Source organism: Pelodiscus sinensis, chromosome 27, assembly GCF_052426305.1.
Source record: "Pelodiscus sinensis isolate ZL-2025 chromosome 27, ASM5242630v1, whole genome shotgun sequence".
In the NCBI taxonomy this organism is placed as follows: domain Eukaryota; kingdom Metazoa; phylum Chordata; order Testudines; family Trionychidae; genus Pelodiscus; species Pelodiscus sinensis.
In genome coordinates, this window is record NC_143078.1 from 5728090 (window position 1) to 5751326 (window position 23237).

The 23237-nt window shown below is 48.1% G+C and overlaps 1 protein-coding gene across 1 annotated transcript in view; it reads right to left on the minus strand.

The window, feature by feature from the left end:
* Positions 1-23237, minus strand: part of CR1 (complement C3b/C4b receptor 1 (Knops blood group)) — a 238352-nt gene that overhangs the window by 195265 nt on the left and 19850 nt on the right. Inside the window, exons 11-26 of the mRNA XM_089773562.1 lie at positions 22794-22985; positions 22457-22553; positions 20295-20380; positions 18875-19069; positions 17262-17444; positions 13863-14039; positions 12757-12933; positions 9809-9985; positions 9151-9333; positions 8071-8256; positions 7284-7475; positions 6944-7040; positions 5226-5311; positions 4185-4379; positions 3049-3231; positions 376-552 (exon numbers count right to left, since the gene is read on the minus strand). Of these exons, the coding sequence (XP_089629688.1) occupies positions 376-552; positions 3049-3231; positions 4185-4379; positions 5226-5311; positions 6944-7040; positions 7284-7475; positions 8071-8256; positions 9151-9333; positions 9809-9985; positions 12757-12933; positions 13863-14039; positions 17262-17444; positions 18875-19069; positions 20295-20380; positions 22457-22553; positions 22794-22985 (2583 nt within the window). The remainder of the gene's footprint in view (positions 1-375; positions 553-3048; positions 3232-4184; positions 4380-5225; positions 5312-6943; positions 7041-7283; positions 7476-8070; positions 8257-9150; positions 9334-9808; positions 9986-12756; positions 12934-13862; positions 14040-17261; positions 17445-18874; positions 19070-20294; positions 20381-22456; positions 22554-22793; positions 22986-23237) is intronic.

Consider the following 23237-nt stretch of genomic DNA (forward strand, 5'->3'; position numbering starts at 1 on the left):
TTTAACTCATTGGCAACACTCGCCCTCTTACTGAATTGTCAAAAGCAGCTTGATTGCAAGACAAGTGTCAAGGGGGGAATAAGGGATGGTTCTCTGTATGAACTAAAGGCCGTACTCTACATCCCATGAAAGAGTAACAACTGTGTCTAACGACCAGACTTCTCATAGTTTATAATAATTCTAGATAACTGTGACATTTAGCAGAGGAAGCGGAATTACCCACAAATCCTGCAGGGGGCCAAGAAGTTCTTGAACATCCTCTTCTCAATCACTTCCAGTTCCCATTTCAATATGGGCTAGACACTTGGCAACTTAACAGAGGAAGATCCAATGGGGTGAAATACAACGGACACTCAAAGCTGAAGCCACACTCACCTCTTTCACAGATGGGGACAGGAGGATCCCAGCTACCATCGTTTTGGCACCGAGGCTGAGAGCTCCCACGCAAGGTGTAACCAGGCTCGCATTCCAACACCGCGACGTCTCCAGGGCCATAGGGGGCCAGCGCCCCATTTGTTCTGCCGTGCTCCAGTTCTGGGTTCACGCATGTCACTGAAAGGGGAAGCGTAACAACCGCTTTAGACTCCAAAGCGCATGTGGGATTGAATGGACACGTTACCGACACAGCCGTGTCCATTGATGAGTGTTTTGCTTCAACTTTATCTGCATTTCTCGAGTATCCCTTCCTCTAGGCACCTTTATCCATTCCCTCAGCAGGAACAGTACCCCTCTGCACTCACAGAACCATTCACTGCTGGTACAACTGGATGTGATGTTCTTGAAAGTGCAGGAGCTCCTTCTGGCAGCTGTGACTTTTGCTCCTGTCTCACTGCTTGTTTAGATACAAACTGTGAAATCTATTGAATTGGTGGCTTGTCTCAAAGTTCTCTTGGATGAATTTAAATCCTCACGTGTGTCTGATATACTGAGCGAGACAAAGGGAATAGCAAAGAGACCTGAAATGTACCTTTGCATTGAAGGAGGAGGAGGCTCCGTCCTCACTTGGATACCGAGCAGAGGAAGATCAAAGTGAGCTGTTTCAGGTTTAAGTACAGTTACAAAACTTCCCCTTACTCAGGCCCATTGCTTTTGGTCCCCTGGGTTATTTCTCACAGCTACCATAATGCTGCAAATCTGCCCCCATAGGTGACCAAGTAAGGTCCCCCATATCTCAAAGCCCCCTGCCTTCAGGTGCCTGCCCTGAGCCTCCCACACTCTGCCCCGACTCCTGCACCCCAACCGCCTGCACTAACACCCCCCACCTTAAAGTCCTCTTCCCTGAATCCTGCACTCCCACACTTTGACCTCAGCCCTCCCAAACTGAGCCCCTCACACCCAACCCTCTACACTGAGCATCCCCAAACCTCTCAGCCTTCTGCCCTGACTCCTGCACCCCACTCCCTGCCCCAAACGCCCAACCCCTACCTTGACTCTAGCACCACTGCACTGAGCCCCCCATATCTCCCAGACCCTTGACCTGACTTCTCACCTCCATGTCCTGCCCCGAGCCCTCCCACTCCATCCAGCCCCTGTCTTGACTCCTGCCCCCACCTTCTCCTCTACGCTCCATCCCCTGCCCAGACTCCTGTACCCTCCAATTCCTGCTCTGAGCCCGCCGCCACACCCAACCTCCTGCACTGACTCCTGCACCCCCACCGTCTGCTCAGAGCCTCATCATTGAAAGAAAGCATGTATCTTTTCCTTTTCACTCCTGAAACCCTAAGCTTTACTCCTGTTAAGGCCTCAAGCAATGCTGGGTACATTTGCTAAGAAGGGAACAGCCGGGCTCAGCTGTAATTTTCAGTCATTCCACTGGTGAACACTGCCAAGGCCTGGTTGTTGGGCTTTCTGTTGCCAATGTTCATTAGAGAGGCACCATGCCACACCGTAGGGAAGGTAGAGCTGAACCAGAGCTCATGACGCCCAATATATAGGAGGGAAAAGATCCACATGGTTGATCTGACCCTAACAGCAGTGAGGCTAATGCAAACTGCGGTAGAGTTCCCTACCTCCATCGCATTCACATTCCCCCAAACACCCTTATAGCTTGACACGGTTTCTGACACCATCGACGCATTCCCAGCCATCTTAGGAAGGCTCCAAGGGCTCCTTCCCCTGTGTATTTAGTGTTTACAGTGGAAATTCTTCCACTTTAGGACTGCTGATTGGTCGGCTCAGACCTTCAAGGGAACTTGTTCAAAGAGCAGGGCTGGTCACCATCCAGCTCTTTTGGGATCTATTCACAGGGTGGAAAAGCCCAGGCACTATGGAGATGAGCTGAGCAAAGACTAGGACAGCTGGAGCTGATATTTGCTTTTCCCTTCCAGATCCCATTACCAGTCCCACAGTCTGTAGAAAAGAGCTGGATGGTAAGCACAGTGTCAAGAGGGGGAAGGGGGATGGTTCCATGCAGGACCTCAAGGGTCGGATTTTACATTTAAGGAAAGTGAAAAAACGTCCTATTACCAAAAGGACGGCTCCTAATGGATAAAAATTCCAAGTCAATTGAGAAATTCAGCAGAGAAAGTAAAAAGACCCAAAAACTTTCCGTGGACCAAGAAGTCATTGAATATCCTCTTCTTGACCACTTCCAGTTCCCATTTCAAGATGACACTGACACTCGGATCCCGAGCAGAGGAAGACCAGAGTGCCCTGCTTTCAACTCTAAATAGAGTTACAGAAATTCCACCCAGGGTCATTTCTCACAGCTGGAACAGTGAGAGGACTCTTGACCCCCCACTGGAATTGTGGGAAAGCACCCGGATTGCAGGAAAGAGAAGGGACAGAGTTAGCTGCCACCCCCATTGTTCTCAGAGTCCTGCCAGCGCCACTCCCAACTTAGCAAACTTCTTACACTCTGGGTCTGTTCCTATCTATCAGGACCCTCCACCTCGCCCCTCACACCAGTCCCCAAAGTCTGTTGCTTAGAGGTGAGCAGCAGGCAGAGCAGTTTCATCCTGGGTCAGTGTTTGTGGGGCTCACGGCTCAGACAGAAGAGAAACTCGTTTGTAGATGCAGCTTACGAACAATTCGGAGTTTGACACTTGCCTCGCTCACAGACTGGCACAGGTGGATCCCACGTCTGATCTGTCTGGCACCGGCTCACTCGGTGACCCTTCATGGTGTAGCCAGGATCACACTCAAAGGTCACGCTGTCCTTATACGAATAGACAGGGCGCTCGCCAGGTTCTCGTCTTCCATTCTCAATCTGTGGGGCTGGGCATCTAACCTCTGCAATAGAAATGCTTTTGCTGAACCGCGGGGCCAGATAGGAAGACAGACATTTCTGCAGCCCTCCAGCCTTTGTCAGCCTTTCAACCCATGTCACTTGTTGCACCAGCCTGTGTTATTCCTCTTTGAAAATACAGATTGTTGTGGGCTATGTGGGGGGCTGCTCTGAGAGGCGGAGATACTCTGGTAAGCGATATGTGCACTGCCCCAGTGCAGTTCGTATTCATGTAACAATTCCACTGGGTCAGTGGCATGAAGGAGACGGCCCAGAGAGGGGATTCCTTGGTCTAGATGCAGCAGTTCTTCCCAACCGACCACAGAGGCTGCACGCAAAATAACTCTTCACAAAGTAGCCTCTGTTCATTGCACACACCGCTCCCGCACCATCCAAACACTCGAAGCAGAACAAGCGCCCACACAACACAACCAGCACACACGGTGAGCCCTGTCAAACAGCCCCACACCACAGGACAGATTTTTCAGTCACTACTTGCACAAATCAACACACAGATCCATGTCACACACGCTCACCATGACACTGCATTCGGGTTTCTTAGAACCATGGCCACTGAGCGAAGAGTAGCTAGGAGAGCGCACTGGATATGCAATACACAAACTTCCACTCACCACCTCTCTTCTGTTCCCCAGTTCTACCCCTGTGTGGCTCGGGTTAGAGACCTTCAACAGCCTTCCTACACCCTTGGGACTATCCCGGTTCTGCACTCGGGGCTGCTCTAGAGGTGCACTCAACGATACTGGTTTCCCATTGAACTCTTCACGTCTGCTCTAAAACTATTCACTCTAACGTGCATCGTGGAAATCTTGTGGAGACGTTGCACAAGGCAGGAAGTCTAAGCGCCGGGATTTAACTGCATCTTCACACTGGGGGATTTCTTAGACTTTTTATCCATGACAAAGCAGAGCTGGGAGGGTTGCCCTCATACAAACCCCACCTCCACAGCGAGGGGCAGGTGGACGCCACACTCCGTTTAGTCCATCCTCGGTTGTGCATAAAAGAGAGGCCTCTCCAGTCGGCGGGTAACCGTTATCACATGTGTAAGTTACAGCTGACCCATAATAGAATTCATCCATTAAATCCCCATTGTGCTTTCCATTGGGAATATGTGGAGGGGGTTTACACGGAATACCTGGAGAGACACAGGAGGAGTGAATTGAGAATCAAACAGTCACTCCCCGGAGTCTGTGGTACCTGAGATCTCTCACCGAAGATGCACACCTGTCCTATGTTACAATGCCAGTCCTATATTAAACTAAATAATGGGCTATGAACAAGGTAAGAGAAACAAGAGAGTTGTTTAGAGTTAAAGGAGGAACACATACAGAGAGAAATGAGTTACAATTTTAAGTTTCAAAAGATGACACGAGCTTCTGTAATACGCAAGCTGTATGTGTCCTTTTGAGGGCTACCCTGGATGGTCAGAGGTCTACAGGTCTTCCTTGTTGAGCGCGGAATGCCATGTGTTGACGTAAATTAGCATTTTCCACTGGGTAATGCTGCTCTCCTGAGACTGAGGGTTGAGTGTTGTAGAGCAACTGCTTTTTATATTTCCATACCCAACACTGAAATATGGCTTTATAACATGGGATACAGATTTATACATGGGAGGAAAGCATGCAGCAACATCAGAGAATTGCATCAAGTATAAACACTTGGTTGTAACTGACCATCTATTTTAACAACCCTAACACACAGGTGAATCAGACAGGTTCCCAGCTTTGTATTTGTCAGTATTTCCTGAGGCGTGATGCTCTTGGCATGAGCTACGAGCATCTGACGTGTTACACGTTTTGCTTGGTGCCTTTTTTCTGCTACTCAATCGGCAAAGACAGACCGAGTTCTTATGGTCAGGGACTTCCTGTGCCTCATTTCCCACTCTGGAAAGCAGGGATCATAATGCTTCCCTTAAGTTACATTTGCATGGCAAGCAGAAAAGAGGGGAAAGCACACAGACCGAGATTTGTAACCTACTTACGCTCACAAAAGGGCATTTCCCCACTCCACGCGACACGCATTCCAGAAATCACACATCGTCGGGAAGACTCTCCGATCAACCGGTGCCTGCAAATAGGCAGAGGGGTTATCAGTTGTTACCTGCCCCTCTGTTGTTTGAATTCTCCTGCAGAGTTTAGGTATTTGGGACGTGCTTCTCCCCAGCTACAGCAAGTAGAGACCAACACCACTGACTGCTGGTGTAAAGGCTCCTTCACCTTTTTAGAACTCCTGGCCTGCCTGGATATGCATACTTCAAATATTCTTTGCGAAAATTAGGGCATATAACCTGTCCTTGGAGAGCTTGTAATCCTCTGAATGTGTATATCCTATTTCTGTGTAGGTATCCGTCTTGTATATGAAGTTAGAATTATGAAGTATAAGCCCATTTATATCTGTATATGAGCTAATAGTGGAGATTAGGAGTACTCTAGGAAACTAACGGCCCGCTGCTCAGAACAATGATCTTTGAATAGTCAGTTTTCCTGTATGCCTGAATTGTGGTAGGTCCCACAAAGACAGGTGACCATGCACCTGGTGCTGGGTCCATGCTGAATTTTGTACTTTATCACACAGCTAGGGAGATGGAATCTCTATTTCCTGTGCTGGATAAATGCTATTTAAGGAATGGGAAGCAATGATTGTCTTCAACTGGCATCACAGACTTCTCCCCACCCCAGGAGGATACAGGAAAACCCCTGGAAACAGAGGGCATCTAAGAAGAGCAGGGAGAATTTGCTAGGCCCAGTCCAGAAAGATGAGCTCTGGCCTGGAAAAGACTTTACCTGAAATAAGAAGTAGGGTGAGAAGTTATGATTCATAACAACTTCTCTTGGTTTGTTAGTCTTAACGGAGGGTTTTGTTAAGTCATTTACTAGATATTTGCTCTATTTGTTGTCACTTGCAGCTGGTGATGAAAGGGAGGAACATCTTATGAGCTACGCTGTACAAACCGGATGCTTAGTGAGATGGATTTATTTGGAGTTTTGCTCCCATGGGGCTCTGCACCAGAGTGTTGTGCCAAGTTCCCATGACTGAGCCTTCTAGGGGCTGAATTGCTCTCAGTGTCTCTGTTGCTCTGCTGCGGGCTGTGACCCCAACTCTGTGCCCTTATGGGGAAGACCAGAGCTTCAGGATCAGCAGGACTGGGTGGTGGGCCATGGTTCCCCAATGTATTCCATCCCTGTGCAGATTTTCTCCATCAATCTGCACAATAAATGTATTTATATGCACCAAGGCATGTGTGAAATTGCATCGCCAGTAGAAACAAAAATCAGGCTGCGGGCACACTGCTAACCAACGGCCCGGCATTTCATCTCTCCTGAGCAGCCACACAAGCACACAGCTACGGAGAACACAGAGGGTGGGGTGCCCCACGGGGAAGTTAGGTGGCCTCAGTGCTGTGATCAGCTCCCCAGGTGACCCAACCCATCACACCTACTCTCCACAGGAGACGTCTCTCCTCACCCAGCACTTGCAGGCAGAACATTCAGTTGGCCGAAACGGCAACTAAAGAGTGTACTATAAATGGGAGAGCGTGAGAGAATGCAAGGGAAGAGGAAAGAGGGAGGTTTATATCAATCAATCTGTTCTCACACATTGATCCTAGAATCAGGAACTAGGGGAGTACGGGGATTTCTCTTTCTGTTGCATAGCTGCAAGCTAGGCCCAAGTAGTGAGCTCAGGCAGTCAGAAACATACCCTTCCTCACACGAGAAGTTGACCTTTGACCCAAACAGCATATCTGTGACATTCATTCTGCCGTTCTCCAGCTCTCCTGGATGACCGCACGATTTCCCTGGTAGAGGACAAGAGGAGAATTACGTTTTGCTCTTTCTAAGCAACAGTTACACCAAGGCGCTATCCATATCAAACACTCTGCAGAAAAGATCTCATTTAGAAGAGCCCACACTGGGCAACGACACAGAGTTTTACTGGTCATTATTAACTATTTAAACATGGGTTACATTTTGTAGCGTGGCTGCAAGTGCCATTAGGAGCTTTAGGGAACAGCAGAAACAAGTAGCATGTAGACACTCACTGTTACAGAACTCGAGTGGTTCTGACCACGTTCCATTTGGAAGGCATGTAATAGTGGGTCGAATACCAGGGTGTCTAGTGTATCCAGGCCGGCAAGTATAGTTTGCAGTCTCCCCAACAGGAAAGTAGGACTGATTTCTATACTCGCTCTTGAGCTCAGCAAAGCTTAACCTCGCGGGGACACCACAGCCAACTGGCAAGAACAGAAACACACGTGAGAAAAAACAGGGGTGATGGGAAGAATATTTCAATGAAAATCGGAACGCTTTTAAGAAGAGCTTAAAATGGGCTGATTTACAGGATAGGGGAAAAGGCCCAGGGTGCCTGTATTCTGCAAAACCAACTATCGTTTTAGGGATGCAACACATAGAAAGAAGATGAAAAACCATTGACCTAGATTCCCTTTAACCCCGGAACTCAAATGGTCCCACCCTTCTACTTTACTGTCCCTGGAAAACTCCCCTGTCTCCCTTGAGGATCTCGAGTGCAATTTGTTGAGAGATGCATGAGTCCTGCAGAACTGTGTTTCCATTCACACCTTTAGGCTGCTCAGCGAGACAGATACATGTCTGTCAGGAGGGCTGGCAGGACGCAGGGGACCAGCTATCACAGTGATGAAGACATCAGGAGACTGGGAGGAGAGGCAGGGGGATATCTGTATTTTCCACATTCACAGCTGAAAACCGACCCCAGGACACAGATGGAGACTATATTTTAGCCTCCAGGCACTCCCCTGCCGGATACTGACCATCTCAGTGACCCAGCAATCACCCTTGACTCACACTTACCTGGTTGTATGCAGACTGGAACCGGGGGATCCCAGGTTGCATCATCTCCGCACTCAATCTGCCTGCTGCCATCCAGGGTGTAGCCAGGATCACATTTAAAACTCACCCTGTCCCTGGGTTTGTAGACAGGGCCACGTCCATCTACTAGCTGTCCATGCTGGATTTCTGGGGCCACGCACAGGACCTCTGAAAGGGTGCAGAAGGCATCAGCTTGCCTGGCTAGCAGAGCTGTTCAGTGGGTGCTCGGCACCTCTGCTCTGCACTGGCTGCGTCCCAGTGCTAGGTTGCCTAAAATCATCTTTCCGGTGGCATTGTACGGTTGGGATCCTGGGGACCAGAGGCTCCTGGTGTTTCCTCTCTGACATAGAGAGTGCAGGGCTGGCAGATAAGCTCCCTGCACTTGGTACCAATCAGTAAAGGCTTGTTGGTTTTTAGGACACACTCTGCAAATCTGCCCTGCTCACTCAGCGTGTGACCCTGGTGGGAATCGATGGCTGAGGCTTGTGAGTCTGTCCGCATGCTGGAGGGGAACGTGGGGATCAGATGCTAGTTTTTGTAATTCACAACCCGGGTGCCTATGGAGTCAGACAGATACTTTTTTCAAATATTTCCCTCCTCTGTGTGTGGGTTCTTATAGGGCCGCAATGGCTACAGTACGGCCCACGGGCCCCCGCACGCTGACCCCAGATTTTCAGCAGTCAGAGGAGCACATGGCCCCCGCACCTGCTCTGAGACTCATGCAGGGGCATGGAAGGAAGGGAGCCTGTCTGAGAAACCTGCTGGGATGCTGGCCAGGAGTCATCTAGGTTAAACGTCTCCCATCCACAGCTTGTCTATGGCAACTTAGCCCCTTAGCAACTTCGCTTAACAGCCTCGCCTCTTAGCAACTTCGTGGGTTAGACATGCAGTGTACATCCAGTACCTTTATTTTCCAAAGCATTTATTTTGCCATGTGTGTACGTAAATGGAGCTTTAATTCCCTACTCTGAATTCTGTCCCACTAGTCAGTTTATCTTTCAAGTGAAATCCTATGGAAGAAATTTCTTCCTCTTAGCGCTAACTAACAGAACATAAACAGACCTTCACACCGAGGGGCCGCAGGGCTCCATGTTCCAGCTGCTGTACAGTGAATAGATGCATGCCCGGTAAGGGAATAGCCGGGCTCACAGCTGTAATTTACAGACACTCCACTGGTGAATACTGCCAGGGCCTGGCTGTCGGGCTTCCCGTTGGTGATGAGTGGAGGGGAGGGGCAGTGCAGCACTGTAGGAAAAGAAGCAGAGCTCATGAAGGCTAATCTGTAGCAGGGAATAGAACCACATGCTTGTAATGAGTCAAGCCCAACACAACTGCAGTGAGATATGCCAAACGTTACCCACCTCCATTCCCCTCCAACTCATGAATAACTCTCCCCACCGTCCCCACACACACACCCTGGTCACTGTTCCTAACTCCACGGACACATTCCCAGCCATCTTAAGAAGGCTGCAAAGGCTGCTGCCCCTGTGTATTTAGGGTTGTAAATGTTGCTACTTTGGAACTATTGATTGGTGGGCTAAGGCCTTCCCTGGGGTCCCTTAGCGGTTGGGGGGGCTTTAGAGGGCAGGGCTGGCCAGGACCATTCAGATCCCATTTCCAATCCCACAGTCTGTTTGTCATTCGTGCTCACTCCTGCCACATCTTATTGGTCCCAATGGGGGGAAAGATAAAGGACACTCAAAGCCGTAGCCACACTCACCTTTTTCGCAGATGGGCACAGGAGGATCCCAGCTCCCATCACTCTGGCACCGAGGCCGAGAGCTCCCACGCAAGGTGTAACCAGGCTCGCATTCCAACACCGCGACGTCTCCAGGGCCGTAGGGGGCCAGCGCCCCATTCGTTCTGCCGTTCTCCAGTTCCGGGCTCATGCATGTCACTGAAAGGGGAAGCGTCACAGCCGCTTTAGACTCCAAAACATACGTGGGATGGAATGAACGATTTACCCCCAGAGCCATGTCCATGGATGAGTCTTTTGCTTCAACCTCATCTGTATTTCTCGAGTATCACTTCCTATAGGCACCTTTATCCATTCCTTCAGCAGGAACGTGACCCCTCTGCAAGCACAGAACCATTCACCACTGGTACAAGTGGATACAATGCTCATGAAAACAGAGAAGCTCCTTCTCGCAGCAGTGACTGTTGCTCGTGCATCTCACTGGTGGTTTAGACCCAAACTGTGAAATCTCCTGAATTAGTGGTTCGACGGAAACTTCTCTTGGACTCTGTGATGGGGTGCTTACACCCCGGATTTTGGTTAGGGGGAGCGCTGCCCTTTCGGGTGAAAGTACCTCGGTGTGTCGGCCTGCTGCACTTGCTCCTAGGACTCAGAGGCAAATCCGCCTCCTTTTAGGACCCGGGGAGGGCATCAGCTAGAAGTGAAAGTTTGCGGCCGGGGGCATTTACACCAGCATTCCCCCTGCAGGATCTTTAAGTGTCCCCGGACTGCCAGGGAAAGGGGGAGATTCGGGAGGAGGACCACTCGGCGTGAAGGCGGAGAGGGTGCAGAAGCACACCTGAAGCGAGTCCGTCCACTGACCCCTAGCAAGACTCGCCTGACAAGAGATGCTGAGTGGGCCAGAGGAGTCAACATCCCTGTTCAGGGCAGGCCAGGACTCTTCAGACCTGCCTAAGGGAGGGGAAATGCTAGCGGCAGCAGAGGGGATAGGTCATCCCCAGGCTAAGGACCCTCGGCCAGGTAGGGGTTCCGTAGAGATCGAGGCAGAGGGGATCACTAGTCCAAGCCGAAAGATCCTCACTCCAGCCATCGCTGAGGCGTTCATCTTGACAGAGTCACCTGGCTGTGTCCCCAACTCCAGTGACGGAGAGCGACTCCAGATAGGCAGCCACTGCTTGGAAGAAAGTGACCCAGGGCGGGAATACTTGCGTTACCCCATGGGGGTTGGTGAGTTTGGGCTCATCCCCACCAACCCGGGCAGTGGACCATTTCCTTGCCCTTAGGATACTGGGTTGGGACTCGGTGGAGAGGAAAGGCCCGGGTTCCCTTACCCCAACCCGTGGGCCAACCCTCCCACTGACTCGCTCCAGCAGGACCCTGTTGTTGGGCTTGAGCCAAGAAGGCTGTACACCTGTGAATGAGAGACACTCGTCTGTGGAGGAGTTAACAAACATATGGACAAGGGGGATCCAGAAGATATAGTATACTTAGATTTCCAGAAAGCCTTGAACAAGGTCCCTCAACCAAAGGCTCTTGTGTAAATTAAATTGTCGTGAGATAAGAGGGAAGGTCCTTTCATGGACTGAGAACTGGTTAAGAGACAAAAATCAAAGGGTAAGAATAAATGGTAAATTTTCAGAATGGAGAGGTGTAACTAGTGGTGTCCTCCAAGGGTCAGTCCTTGGATCAATCCTGTTCAACTTATTCATAAAGAATCTCTAGAAAAAGGGGTAAGCAGTGAGGTGGCGAAGTTTGTGGACGATACTAAGCTGTTTAAGATAGTCAAGACCGAACTGAGTGATTGGGCAAATTAAAGTTCATGTGGATAATTGAAAAGGAATGCACATTGGAAAAAAGGACCCCAACTATACATACACTATGATGGGAGCTAATTTAGCTACAACTAATCAGGAAAGAGATCTTGGAGTTATTTTGGATAGTTCTCTGAAAACGTCTACGCAGTGGGCACTCATAAAAGCAAATAGGATGCTAGGAATTATTAAAAAAGGGATAGAAAATAAGACGAAGAATATCTTACTGCCCCTAAATAAAATTATAGTACACCCACATCCTGAATACTGCGTTCAGATGTGGTTTCCTCACCTCAAAAATGATATTTTGGCATTAGAAATGGTTAAGAAAAGAGCAACTATAATGATTAGGGGTTTCGAATGGGTCCCATATGAGGAGAGGCTAAAGAGACTGGGACTTTTCAGTTTAGAAAAGAGGAGACTGAGAGGGGATATGATAGAGGTCTATAAAATCATGAGTGGTGTGGCGAGGATGAATAGCGAAAAGTTATTTACTTGTTCCCATAATATAAGAACTAGAGGACACCAAATGAAATTAATGGGTAGCAGATTTTAAACTAATTAAAGAAAGTTCTTCACACAGTGCACAGTCCACCTGCAGAACTTTCCAGAGGAGGCTGTGAAGGCTAGGACTATAAGAGAGTTTTAAAAAAATATTTATAAATTAAAGATATTTATAAATTCATGGAGGTTAGGTCCATAAAAGGCTATTAGCCAGGGGGTAAGGAATGATGTCCCTGTCCTCTGTTTGTCAAAGGCTGGAGAAGGATGTCAGAAGACAAATTGCTAGATCACTGTCTTCGGTCCACCCCTTCTGGGGTACCTGGCACCGGCCATTGTCGCCAGACAGGATACCGGGCTAGACGGACCTTTGGTCTGACCCAGTACGGCCATTCTTATGTTCATATGTTCTTATGACTTTAGCCGAGAAGGCTGTACACCTGTGAATTGGAGTCACTTACCTATGGACTTGAGGCAAGAAGGCTGTGTACTTGTTAATTAAGGATCTGTTTTGGTGGACCTTAGCCTGGAAAGCTGTGTTTCTGTTGATCTGAGACCCACACCGGGGAATCGTTTAAAGATGGGACACTCGGCTATTAAGCACAGGAAGATCCAATAGGGTAAAATACAACGGACACTCAAAGCTGTAGCCACACTCACCTCTTTCACAGATGGGGACAGGAGGATCCCAGCTACCATTGTTTTGGCACCGAAGCCGAGAACTCCCACGCAAGGTGTAACCAGGCTCGCATTCCAACACCGCGACGTCTCCAGGGCCGTAGCGGGCCAGCGCCCCATTCGTTTTGCCGTTCTGCAGTTCTGGTTTCACGCATGTCACTGAAAGGGGAAGTGTAACAACCACTTTAGACCCCGAAGCGCACGTGGCATGGAATAGACCCTTTACCCACAGAGTGATTTCCATTGATAAGTCTTTTCCTTCAACCCCATCTGTATTTCTCGAGTATCACTTCCTCTAGTCACCATTATCCACTCCTTTAGCAGGAACAGTACCCCTCTGCACTGACAGAAATGTTCACCGCTGGTACAGGTGCATTGCGATGCTCCTGAAGTTCAAGGAGCTCTTATATGTCAGCTGATTGGTTGTTAATCAGAAAGTTCTCTTGCACTCCATTTAAATCCTTACGTGTGTCTGACACATTGAGCAAGGCAATACAAAGAAAACTGAAATGCACCTTTACACCGAGGGAGGGAAAGCTCCAAGCTCCCGATGCCTCACAAGGAAATGACACCTCCCAAACAAGGGAGTGCACAGAATCACAATGGTAATTGAGAAACATCCAATAGCAAGAAAAAAATCCGGCTCCTTTTTAAGCATCTGTAACTGGACACGCAATTTGGGCCCATTAGTGTGCAGCTGGCACTACCAGCCCATTGCTTTTTTCACTCTCCTCCTTACTGCATTGTAGAAATCAGCTTGATTGCAAGACAAGTGTCAAGGGGGGAAAAGGGGATGGTTCTCTGTATGAACTAAAGGCCGAACTCTACATCCAATGGAAGAGTGACAACTGTGTCTAATGACCAGAAGGACTTCTCACACTTGATAAAAAATTCTAGTTAACTGTGACATTTAGCAGAGGAAACGGAATTACCCACAAATCCTGCAGGGGGCCAAGAAGTTCTTGAACATCCTCTTCTCAATCACTTCCAGTGCCCATTTCAAGATGGGCCAGACACTTGGCAACTGAGCAGAGGAGGATCCAATGGGGTGAAATACAACGGACACTCAAAGCCGTAGCCACACTCACCTCTTTCACAGATGGGGACAGGAGGATCCCAGCTACCATCGTTTTGGCACCGAGGCCGAGAGCTGCCTCGCAAGGTGTAACCAGGCTCGCATTCCAACACCGCGACGTCTCCAGGGCCGTAGGGGGCCAGCGCCCCATTTGTTATGCTGTGCTCCAGTTCTGGGCTCACGCATGTCACTGAAAGGGGAAGCGTAACAACCGCTTTAGACTCCAAAGCGCACATGGGATGTGGAATAGACCCTTTACCCACAGTGCCTTGTCCGTTGCTGAGGCTTTTTTGGTTGAACTTCATCTGTATTTCTCGAGTGCCATCTTTATCCTCTGTTCACCTTTATCCATTCAATCAGCAGGAACAGTACCCTTCTGCACTTATAGAACCATCCTCCTCTAGTACAAGTGGATGTGATGCTCCTTAATTTTATTTGCAATAAACGAGGGAAATACAACTTATATTGGGATCCTATAACATGTGAGTAAAACTGGCTGGAAAACTATTGTCAGAGAGTAGTTATTAATGGTTCACAATAGTACTGGAAATGCATAACAACTGGTGTTCCCCAGATGTCTGTTTTGGGACCGGTTCTGTTCAGTATCTTTATCAACTATTTAGATATTGGCATAGAATACACGCTCATTAAGTTTGTAGATGATTCGAAGCTGGGATGGGTTGCAAGTGCTTGGGATGAGAGGGTCATAATTCAAAATCATCTGGATAAACTGGAGAAATAATCTGAGGTGAATAGGATGAAGTTTAATAAGGAGAAATGCAAAGTACTCCATTTAGGAAGGAACAATTTGTTTCACACATACAGAAGCGACTGTCTAGGAAGGAGTACTGCAGGAAGTGATCGAGGGGTCATAATGGACCACAAGCTACATATGAGTCAACAGTCTGATGCTGTTTGGAAAAAAAGCAACCCTGATTCTGGGATTCATTAACAGGAGTGTTGTGAGGAAGGCATGAGAAGTCATTCTTCCATTCTACTCTGCACTGATTTGGCCTCAGTTGGATTATTGTGTCCAGTTCTGGGCACCACATTTCAAGAAAGATGTGTAGAAATTGTAGAAGAGCAACAAGAATGATTAAAGTTCTAGAGAACATGAGCTATGAGGCAAGGCTGAAGGAACTAGGCTTGCTTAGTTTGGAAAGGAGAATATAGAGAGAGGACATGATAGCAGTTTTCTGGTATCTAAAAGGGTATCAGAAGGAGGAGGGAGAAACTTGTTCTCCTTGGCCTCTGAGGATAGGACAAGAAGCAATGGGCTTAAATTGCAACAAGGGAGGTTTAGGTTGAACATTTGGGAAAACTTTCTAACTGTGAGGGTGGTTAAGCACTGGAATAATTTGCTTAGGGAAATTGTGGAATCTCCATTGCTGGAGATATTTAAGAGCAGGTGAGACAGACATCTACCAGGGATGGTCTAGATCAGGGGTGGGCATAATTTTTGACAGGGGGCCACTCCAAGAATTTGGAAAGTGGTCTAGGGCCGCATTCTTCCATGATATGAATGGAGATGCGGGATCTGGGATGGAGGTTGGGTGCTGGAGAGAGCTTGGGGTAAGGGACTGGAGTGCAGGAGGGAGAATGGAATCTGGGAGGGAGTTGGGATAAAGCAGGCAATTGTGACCCAGGGCAGAGGACTGGAGGGCAGGGATTTGAAGGGATAAGAAGGGATTGTGATCTGGGGCAGGAGATTGGGGTGCCAGATATGGGAAGGGGTATGGGTGCAAGAGAGGGACAGAGGTTTTGGGTATGTTGGGGGGGGGGCAGAGAGTTGGAGCAGGGAGGGGCTGGGGTGCCAGAAGCAGGCTCTGGCCAAGAGACTTACTTGCAAGCTGCCAAACTAGCCTGCCTGCCTGCAGAGCTTAAAATGTTTCCTACCTGCCTGCCTGGCCATGAGCTTCATGAATAACTGAGCTGAGGAGAGGAAGCATAGTTCTTCTTGGCTGCCTGTTATTCAAACAAGCAGCTCTCATTGGCCGATTTCTGGCCAGAAACCGGCCAATGAGATTGTGCTGGGGGTAGGGCAGCTCCTAAAACTTCCCACCTCCCCTCCAGTTTCTGCCCGGTACTCTGGGCTGCAGGGGAAGCTGGGGAACCTGCCTGGGGCTCCCTGCTGTCTCCATGGGCTGGATCTGGGGGCTTGACGGACTGGATCCGACCAATGGGCCATCCATATTTTATCCAGGCCTGGTCTAGATGGTACTGGGTCCTGCTGTGAGGACAGGGGACTGGACTCGATGACCTCTCGAGGTCCTTTCCAGTTTTCTTGTTCTATGATTCGATTAAGTTCAAGGAGCTGTTTTTAACAGCTCAATTGGTGGCTGGACTCAAAGTGCTCTTGGAGTCAATTTAAATCCCCATGTGTGTCTGACACGCAGAGCAAGGTAAAGGGAAGAAGCAAAGAAAACAGAAAGGCATCTTTACACAGAGGGAGGGAAAGCCCCAAGGTCCAGATGCCTTACAAGGAAATGATGCCTCCCAAATAAGGGAGTAGCCAAAATCACAATGGTAATTTAGAGACATTCACCAGGAAGAAAAAAAAAAATCAGGCTCCTTTTTAAGCATCTGTAATTGGACACCCAATCTGGGCCATTTGTGTGCAGCCAGCAATACCAGCCCATGGCTTTTTACAATCTTTTACTCATTGGCAATACTCTCCCTCTTACTGCATTGTAAAAATCAGCTTGATTGCAAGACAAGAGTGAAGGGAGAGACAAGGGGATTTCTCCACTCAGAAACTAAATGGCCGTACTCCACATACAGCGGAGGAGTGAAAAGTGGGTCTAATTACTGGAGAGATTGCTCATAATGGAGAAAATTTCCAATTTAATTGAGAAATTCAGCAGAGGAAGTGGAAGGATCGAAACACCTGCGGTGGTCCAAGAAGTTACTGAATATCCTCTTCTCAATCACTTCCAGTTCCTATTTCAAGATGGGACAGACATTCAGATGCCGAGCAGAGCAAGATCAAAGTGCCTTGCTTTCAACTCAAGAGTTACAGAAATTCCTCTCAAGCAGCCCCATTGCTTTTGCCATCCTGGGTCATTTCTCACAGCTGTTGCAGTTCAAGAAATCATGACCCCACATGCATCGTGGAAAAGCACCAGATTGCAGCATAGAAAAGGGACAAAATTATTCACCTGACTTTCCCCTCTGTGCTCAGAACCCTGCCAGCACCACCTCCAATATAGTGCACTTCCTATCCCCGGCATCTGTTGCTATCAGGACCATCCATCTCGCCCCTCACACCAGTCTCCAAAGTCTGTTGATTTGAGGTGAGCAGCAGGCAGGTCAGATCCATCCTGGGTTAGTGTATGTGGAGCTCATGGATCAGACAGAAAGGAAACTAATTTCTAGATGCAGTATATGAACAAATTGGAGTTTTGACACTTGCCTCGCTCACAGACTGGCACAGGTGGATCCCACGTCTGATCTGTCTGGCACCGGCTCACTCTGTGACCCTTTATGGTATAGCCAGGATGGCACTCAAAGGTCACGCTGTCCTTATACGAATAGACACGTCTATCTGCGGGTTCTCTTCTTCCATTCAGGATGTGTGGGGCAGGGCACCTAACCTCTGAAATATAAATGCTTTCGCTGAAACACAGGGCCAGACAGGAAGACAGAAATCTCTGCAGCCTTTTTTAGATTTTCAAGCCATGTCACTTGTGCACTAGCCTGTGTTATTCCTCCTCAGATTGTGGTGGGAAACGTGGAGGGGTACCCTGAGAGGGGGAGATGGAGATACCCTGGGAACAGAGTAGTTCCCTGCAGAGCAAATTATCAAAGGTTATCTCCTTTGGAGCATCCTGTGCACCAATCTCTAATTTATGGCAGCAACCCAGAGTAAAGCCAAGAAGCTCAGTCCTACAAGAACCTTCATAGCCATCAACATCCAGCACTGAAGGAGCTCAGCAATCTGCACAGTCAGGCCCAAGACGCATCAGGAGGCCTCTGGACCCAGCAACGTACTTAGTCTTTGTTAGAGTTAGAAGTGGCAGCATCTTTCAGACCGCACACTCCACATCTTCAAAGACAAAACTGCCTGAGTCTGGCAGTCATTTCTCTCAAGGTTCTCTTTCTTCCTATAATACCGTGGTCCCCAACACGGTGCCCGCGGGGGCATTTGAATGCGCCCGCCAGGTGCTCGGGGCTGGCCGGGCCCCGGGCACATGGCGCGGCGCTTTCGGGGAGTGCCGGCCCTGGGCGAGCGGCGCTTGCGGGGGGGGCCCCCGGCACGTGGCTATGGGGGGGCCCTGGCCCCCCGGGCGCGTGGCTATGGGGGGGCCCCAGCCCCGGGCATGCGGCTATGGGGGGGCGCTCCTGGGCACGCAAGTGTCCCCGCCCCCTGGCGCCCGGCGGGCGAACGGCCACACCCCCTGACGCCCGACAACCTCAAAAGGTTGGGGACCACTGCTATAATAGAACAGTCAGCTACGTGTCTAACTAAGCCAATAGTACCTGACTATGGTGTTAGCAGAAATAACTCAGTCTTCACGGTGCAATTTGCCTGCATGTAACAATTCCATTGGCAGTGTTGCCCTCAAGTCGTCATTGTCAAGTCCAAGTCGAGTCTCAAGTCACTACAGTTCAAGTCGCAAGTCGAGTCTTGAGTCCCTAAATTCAGTTATGAGTCAAGTCCCAAGTCAAGTCTCAAGACTTAATTTAAAAAATGTCACGTCACTTTTGTACAAGCCATCAATATTGGCATTTTCGGACAATTTTTTCACCAAGTCGATTTAACAAGATTAGCAAGTCTGAAGTTGAGTCTCAAGTCACAAACAATGAAGTCAAATCACCTAGATGACTTAATTCAGACTCGAGTTCAAGTTGTGAAACTTGAGTCAACAACTCTGTCCATTGGATAAAAAATGAGTTGGTGTTACGAAAAGCAGATACACTAAGTACAGGGATTTAACTACATCCTTACATTTTGTGGTTGCTAAACCAAGAGTTTCTATAGGTGTAAGAGCAGCATGGGGAAAGATGCACTAATACAAACCCCACCTCCACACCAAGGGGCACGTGGACGCCACACTCCGTTTAGTCCGTCCTCGGTTGTGCATAAAATAGAGGCCTCTCCAGTCAACGGGTAACCGTTATCACATGCATACGTTACAGCTGACCCATAAGAGAATTCATCCACTAACACCCCACTGTGCTTTCCATTGGGGATGTTTGGAGGGGGATTACACGGAATACCTGGAGAGAGATAGAAGAAGAGTATTTGAGAATAGATACTGGTAAAGAAGCAGCTCCCATTACTTGACCTGCTAAAGAAAACTAACTGCCATAGCTATAAAACCACTAGAATGAACTAACCCAACAGGGGATGGCTCTGGGGTGTCTGATTCACTCCAGCACTGACATGATATAAAATGACAAATTCATTAATTAATATAATTTTAAATTCTGGTCTTACTGATGAGTACCATAGACAGTTTTCCAGACTCAGTGTGGATTAAGAACAAAAGCTATTCACAGCAATAAAGGAACAAAATCTTGCTGCTATTCTCTACCTGTAGTGTGAGACTGCCCTGTCATAGGTGACTTTTGCTTCTCTTTCCCAGCAGTCTCTAACAAACGGTCAGTGGTTCTCAACCAGAGGTACGTGTACATCTGGGGTGTGCCAAGATCTTTTCCCAGTGGTAAATCAACTCCTCTGGATATTTGCCTAGTTTTACAATTGGCTACATAAAAAGCACTAGTAAAGTCAGCACATCCACCAATTTCATGGAGACAATGACTTGTTTATACCACTCTACACACTGAAATGTAAGTACAATATTTATATATTTCAATTCATCTACCATCAACCTCCCACTGCGGCAATGGGGCCAAGCTCAGCATACAGTGCACTGACTTCAGCTACATTATTTATCTAGCTGAATTTGTGTATCTTAAGTTGACCTCCCGGGACTAGTGTAGAGTAGGGATGTAAGCGAATAATTGACTAGTCGACTCTCTGATAAGTAAAAGCTTATCGGATAGTCGACACACTAGTCACTTCCCTCCCCTTGCTGCCTCTATCACAAAGAGGCAGCGGGGGAGGAGAGAAAAGAGCCGGTGCTGGGGAGAGCCGGCTTAAAAGCTGGTTCCCGCCAGCTCCAGCTCAGTGGGAGGGGACGGCTCCAGCTGCACAGTGGTGAAGTTGTTGCCCAGTCTACTGGGGCTCTTGTACATTTCAAAGGTGGAACACGCTAATCCTTATTGACTAATCGAATAGTCAGTGGAAATCCCATCGACTATTTGATTAGTTAATTCATTGAAATTTAACATCCATAGTGTAGACCTGGACACTGTGAGTTCTCCCTCTCTGACGTGGGGATCACGAGGGCTTCCCTAGCTGTTTATGAACATTTGTGAGGCAAGCAGATAGCACAAGTGCCCATGCCAGCACACGGACAGATGTCTGTAATTCACTCACGCTCACAAGTGGGCAGATCACGGCTCCATGCAACGCGCAGGCCGAAAAGCACACATCGTATGGAAGGCCATCCAATCAGCCGGTGCCTGGAGTTAGGCAGAGGGATTATTGTTTCTTACCTCCCTTTGGCATCTCATTTCTTCTGAGAAGCTCAGTTGTTTGGGAAGCTTTTCTCAGTAGCCGCAGCAGGTCTGGACCAACACCACTGAGTGATGGTCATAGAGCAAAGTCTCCTTCATCAACGGAGAACTCCCCAGCCCCTTCCACAATTCAAACATGGAACCGAATCCTGCACAGGCCCCATCAGCTGGTGTTCTGAGAGTCAGGAGAACCAAAATCTCCTTCCTGTGCCCTCTGCTCCTCCCCACACCAGTAGGGTCATGCCCTGCCAGGGAATCACAAGCCACATGCAAACTAGCAACATCAGCACTTTGGAACAGGCTGCTGGGGGGTTGTTACTACGCCAGCTCCACACCGGTTCTACACTTTTCACGTTGGAGTGCATTGGGTTATGGGTGTGGGCCTGGCACACCCAGCTGGGGTTGGCCAGCTTGAGATAATCAGTCAGGTCAGTCCTAACCCAAGAAAGTGCAATATATGACCACTGCACCACATGAGGCCCAAATGCACAGACATGGATAAATAAACCAATGCTGAGCTGAGCTCTAGCAGACTGGGCAACAAAATGGCAAATGAATTTTAATCTTGCTAAATGCAAAGTAATGCACATTGGAAAACATAATCCCAACTATAAGTACAATATGACGGGTAATATAAGTACAATTTTGCTACAACCACTCAAGAGAGATCTGGGAGTCATTGTGGATAACTCTCTGAAAACATCCACTCAGTGTGCAGCGGCAGTCAAAACAGCAAACAGAATGCTAGGAATCATTAAAAGAGGATAAGATAAGAAGACAGAGAACTTCTTATTGCCTCTATATAAATCCATGGTACACTCACATCTTCAATACTGCTTGCAGATGTGGGCACTCCGTCTCAAAAAAGATATCTTAGCATTGGAAAAAGTTCAGAAAAGGGCTACAAAAATGATTAGGGGTTTGGGGCTGCCATAAGAAGACAAATAAAAAAGATTGGGACTATTCAGCTTGAAAAAGAGGAGACTAAGGAAAGATATGATAGAGGTACATAAAACCATGTCTGGTGTGGAGAAAGTGAATAAGGAAAAGTTATTTACTTCTTCCCATGAAATAAGAACAATGAAATGAATAGCTGGTTTAAAATAAACGAAAGGAAGTATTTCTTCATGCAGCACACAGTTAGCCTGTGGAACTCCTTGCCAGAGGATGTTATGGAGGCCAGGAATTTAACAGGGTTCAAAAAAGAGCTAGATTAATTCGTGGAGGATAGGTCCATAAAAAGCTATTAGCCACATTGGGTAGGAATGGTGTCCCTGGCCTCTGTTTGTCAGGGGCTGGGAATGGGTGACAGGGGAGGGATCACTTGATGATCACTCTGCCCTCTGGGGCATCTGGCATTGGTCACTGTCAGGAGACAGGATGGATGGGCTACATGGACCTTTAGTCTGACCCAGTCTGGCTGTTCTTAGGTTCTTACAGTCTTAAAGTTCAGCACCAGCAACTGCTATGGCCATTTTCTGTGACACGGGACTGGATGTGCAAAGAGATTCTTCCTTTTCCAGCCCAGACACGAGACTCCTACAGCCCTCCCAGCCAGTGCTGCAGCTGCAGACCTTGCTATTCAGGCCATTCAAGCACAGCCCTAGTCTTTCAAAGGAGAGGGCAGGCTACAGATGCCCTATCCCCAAGCTCTAACTCAGACAGCTCCCGCGCTGGGTGTGTCCTTGGATATGGGAAGGCAGCCCTGGAGTCTCTTCTCTGCATGGCCCTTAGGAAAGGCAACCACGTCACATCATTCAGAAGAAGAACTGTTCCCAGGCCAAAGCAGATTGAAAAGCGAAGACATTCCACAAGACTGAGCACACACAAGGAAAACAGGGAGTCTTAGGCCAATCCAGCTTTCCTGTCAAAATTACACTGACTGAACCAGGGAGGAGCTGTGCTGGCGTATTATAAAACAGCAATCTGCTTACAGGAGAAGGGGGAACATGAGGACATCCATTTATGTTGCACACCTCCAAGCTAAGCACAAATAGCCAGCTCAGGCAGTCAGAAACGTACCCTTCATCACACGTGAAGTTGGCCGTTGACCCAAACTCGGTTTCGGTTAAAATAACTCTGCCATTCTCCGGCTCTCCTGGATGACCGCACGATTTCCCTGGTAGAGAACAAGGCTAGGATTAAACTTCTCTCTTTCAAGGCAGGAATTACCCTTGGGACTGTCCATATTAAATGCCACATTAAACACCAGATTTCATTTAGAAGGACCCAGAATGGGCACAAATATCGAGCTTTTCTGGTCACTATTAACCATTTAAAAGGAATGAATCTTTTTGTGGTGTTGCTACTATGTGGTGCCATTAAGACCTTTTATTAACAAAAGAAACAAAATATTCACTTTTACAGAACTCAGGGGCTTTTGACCAACTTCTGTTTTCAAGGCATGTAATAATGGGTTGGATCCTTGGGTGTCTACTGTATCCAGGCCGGCAAGTATATTTTGCAGTTGCCCCAATAACAAAGTTAGTCTGATTTTTATACTCATTCCTCAGCTCAGCAAAGCTTAACCTGGTTGGGACACCACAGCCATCTAGGAAGAAAGGAAACACATATAAGAAAAAAGTACACCCCCTCCTCTTCCGGTGCATAACAACAACACTGTTACTAAGTAAGATCTGTTTACAAATATTTCTCAAGATGTAAACTGTGAGCAAATCTGAAAGAATACACATAGGGCCAAACTCACTGTGGGCACCAGAACCCTCATTTCTTCATGAACTAAAACAAAATATGCACTTGTTCTGTTTACCCTTAGTTGTATTAGCCATCATTGGACTCTCTT